We start from the raw sequence: 3,931 nt of genomic DNA, 5'->3' as shown, positions 1-3,931 counted from the left end.
AGCTGCTCCTCCTGGACCCGGGAGACGAAGGCACACAGAGGTGTAGGGTAGGACCCGCCACCCTGTCCTTCCTGGGAGCCAGGATCGGCGCCCCGCTGAGAATCTCCCTGCCTGCGGGCTGCTGCTTGTGCACGGCGTGGCCCAGGCACGACTTGGCGGACGGGTACGTGCAGGTTGATCTGACCTGCAGCACCGCCGGTGTAACAGCAAGGGACGTGACGGGCCTCACGCTGAGTGTCAGCCAGCTGCAGCTTCTGGCGTACCGCCGGCTAACAAAGGCGACTGTGAGAGTGGTCCTGAAGAGTGCTGCGCTGAAAAAGTCCACTCCCAGAGCAGTGTTGCAGGAGACAATCAGAGAACTGCTAAGAAATACTTATGTTTCACTTCATTATGTTGTTACTGTTGCCCCCAATCTCGAAAATCCTGTTATGTATATTGAAATACTGTCTGTAGACCATTTGGTGGATGAAGCTGGATTGATAACCCACCAAACAAGCATAAAGATTAAGGAGGTGATCATTTACGAATGGTACAGACATTTATCAGAAGACACTGCAAAAACTTCAATTGCAGGGCTAGATGATGTGGGAAAGTCTTTGAAAGAAATTATCGATCTGCCTTTCCGCTTTCCAAAGACTTTTAAGAAGCTAGGCCTTTCTGTTCCTAATGGAGTGCTATTAATAGGGCTACCCTTATGGTAAAGGCAGTAGCCAAAGAACTGGGTGTGTATCTGTTGTGCATCAGTGGCCCAGCCCTCTATGGTTCAAGACCAGGAGAAAGTGAAGAGAATTTACGAAGAGTCTTTGAAAAGGCCAGAGAAATGGCACATGAAGGTCCAACTGTTCTCTTCATTGATGAAATTGATTCTTTATGCCCAAAGCGAGGAAGTTCAAACAATGCTCCTGAAGATCGTATTGTTGCTCAGTTACTAACGCTGCTGGATGGTGTTGGTAGTGAGGGTAAAATGGTCGTTACAGCAGCAACAAACAGGCCTGATGCCTTAGACCCTGCACTGAGAAGACCTGGGAGATTTGACAGAGAGGTAAGCAAGCCCTGTGATTCATATACACCTTTTCTTCTTTCCTTTTTGAGGTTGTGCGGGGAAAGTTAATAAAATAATTTTTAAGGTTTTTTTAATGTCTACTGGTCAGGTTTCATAGTGGGGTTCTACAGGCTTGATATGCCCTGTTTGTTTAGTTTGCTGCAGCTTGAGTAAGGCAGGGAGCACATTTTAGTGAAACTGAGAGTTCCAAATACTTGAAAATGGACATGGAGAGTCTTTATGCTTCTTTATCACAAAGACATGGACCTCTTCTTGAGAGTTTACTTTTGCTTACGGATGCTTAGCATTACAGACTTAGGTTTTTCTCATTTAAATCCCAGATTGAAGATTTATGCATCTCTCCTTAAAAGTTTATCATTACAGAGAACTAGTAACCTGTTGTGTCAAAAAGTCTATTCAGATTTAAGTAACAGAGGTTAGGTCTACTCTGGAAAACTAGCCTAGTGGTCCAGAGACGAAAGAACACAGTTACACAATGCACAATGCTTTTGCTTGTGTTGTTTGTTTTGCTTGCTGAATGCACTCCTGGGTCATCAAGTTTAGTCAAGTTCTTTAAAGCTTTCACAAGTATAATTTTCATTCTTGAGTTCTTGAGACTTATTTTATGGTGGTATTTTGCCAGAGTTTTAATGTATGAATGTTTATCTAATGTTTTTTTTTTTTTTTGTTGGATTAATCTAATTCAGTTCTTGTGTTGCAAGGAAAATTATTTCAGTGTTATGTCTTATGATGAAATTGCCTTAAATTAGGACTTGATAGACACTGACAGTGTCTTATGAACAACTGCTTATGCAAACACTGTTCACCTGGAAAGTAAGTGTAAATGAAGAGTATTTAAAGTATTTTTTATTTGCATAGTGCTGGTAATGTTTCCTAGAAAACTCTTTAGTTGCAATGTAAGTACATATAAATCTTGAGTAAGCAGTGTAAAGCAGAGACCAAGCTTCTTGCCTAGGTCTGTAAAATAAGAGGAATACAGTAAAATACCTACTTAAACCTTTTGTTTACTATATTTGATTTAGGTTGTTATTGGGACCCCAACACTTACACAAAGAAGATCCATCCTGCAGTTGCTTACATCTGGTATGCCAATTTCTACAGATGTTGATTTGGTTAAACTGGCAGAAATGACAACTGGGTATGTTGGAGCTGACCTTACAGCACTCTGCAGAGAAGCTGCTATGCAGGCTGTGTTCCACAGCTCTTTGGTATGGTTGAAAATTAGTTGAGAAGAATGTCATTACAATCTTTACTAGCCTTTCCCCGTTAATACTCAGCCTTACTTGAAAAGCTCAGCAAGTCGAAGAACTCAAAATACTAGCTGTGTTATAAATGTAAATACGCTGGTCCTTTCAGCTCTCACCTGAAAATACTGTTTGCCCCTTCCTGGTTGAAAAGCTTTGCTGAAATTTTTTATTCTTTTTAGGATTGTGCAGAGATTTTAGTCTTTGGCAGACTAAACTATAATGTCCACCAACGCTCTCTTTTGAAGCTGTCGGTGATTTAGAGTTCTGCTTAATAATAACTGCAAATTACAGTTTGGTTGACACATAAATATAACTGCTAGTGATAGTATCTATTCTCATTTGTGTTGTAGAGCTGGGTATAACATTGCTGTAGACACAAGGTATACAGCTGTCCAGTGTACAGAAATTTAATTTCTTAGCAATTCTCCAATTCCATATCTATGTAAATTTCTCAATACCCTTTCTATCTAATCTGACTTTTACAGGAACTGAGATATACCACAGATACATGGGTTTTAACCTGGAATGGCTTGGTGGAAATTTAAAGCAATGTTTGCAAAATTACTAGAGTCAGAGCATCTACAGAGAATTTTCCTATCCCTGTCTTCACACAGGGATAGGAAAAAAGAAAGCATCATATTTCTAAAACTTCCATCTCCTCTAGATACCTTACAAATACTGAAAATAATTAAATAATTTGAGTCTGGTATCCCAAAAAGTAGTAGATGGACAAATGAAAATAATTAATAAGTAGATGGCCTATTTGCCTTGAGAACTGTAAGCACTTTTGTAAAATGCTGCTTAGTTCTGTTACTGCGTCTGTTGCTTCATAATAGTATTTTATAAGCTGTTTGAGATAATGCCTTACTTTCTGTGATAAAAATGGATGTTGGAACATTTTTGTTTGTATTCAAGAGAGGCTAGGATTTGGTATGTAGTAACCCTGCGACTAGCAACCACTTGATTTAGCAGATCACTGTCTAATGGAGCTGTAACTTAGCAAACAGTTTTTTCTAAAGCATTAATTCTTGTTAAAATTGTGTTTTTCCTGTGTAAAAACTTGCCACTAAAGAGACTGCTTTGTGTTACAGCTTTATGTCTGCAGTGCTTAAGCTTGTTAGGGTGGGAATTTGTTGTTTTATTAGTTGCATTTGGCTTTTTTAGAGCATTTTGTGACTAATGCAGCATTGTAAGATACTATGTAAAAATATTGCTAATATGCTTTATCTGTGTTTTTTCAGGATTCAGCTGAAAAAATGATTAACATGGCAGACTTCCAAGAAGCTTTTAAAAACACTCAGCCATCCTCTTTTCGAAGTGCAGTTGGACTAACAGAGTGTAAACCTGTCACTTGGGATCAAATTGGTGGTCTTGAAGATGTGAAATTAAAGTTAAAACAGGTAATGGACAAAACAAATCCAACTAGTTTCTAATAACCATGTCCTCCAAGGTTTTCTGTGTGCTACAAGATGAAAATGAATTCTCCTGCAAATTACCTTGTATAATGTATTTCGTAAAAATCACAGAATGATTTGAGTTGGAAGGGACCTTAAATACCATCTAGTTACAATCCCCTGCCATGGGCAGGGACACCTTCCACTAGACCATGTTGCTCAAAGCC

General features: G+C 39.2%; 1 protein-coding gene across 1 annotated transcript in view; it reads left to right on the top strand.

Annotated features, from left to right (window-relative positions):
- Positions 1 to 8: 8 nt before the first annotated feature.
- SPATA5L1 (spermatogenesis associated 5-like 1) overlaps positions 9 to 3,931 on the top strand; it is a gene marked incomplete at its 5' end in the record, with an annotated part of 8,229 nt that continues 4,306 nt past the window's right edge. Inside the window, 4 exon segments of the mRNA XM_010015869.1 lie at positions 9 to 684; positions 687 to 1,042; positions 2,086 to 2,271; positions 3,552 to 3,710. Of these exon segments, the coding sequence (XP_010014171.1) occupies positions 9 to 684; positions 687 to 1,042; positions 2,086 to 2,271; positions 3,552 to 3,710 (1,377 nt within the window).

The sequence above is a fragment of the Nestor notabilis genome, unplaced genomic scaffold, assembly GCF_000696875.1.
Source record: "Nestor notabilis isolate BGI_N333 unplaced genomic scaffold, ASM69687v1 scaffold7476, whole genome shotgun sequence".
Lineage (NCBI taxonomy): Eukaryota > Metazoa > Chordata > Aves > Psittaciformes > Psittacidae > Nestor > Nestor notabilis.
The sequence above is the reverse complement of the archived record's forward strand: the minus strand, read 5'-3'. Positions and strand labels throughout refer to the sequence as shown.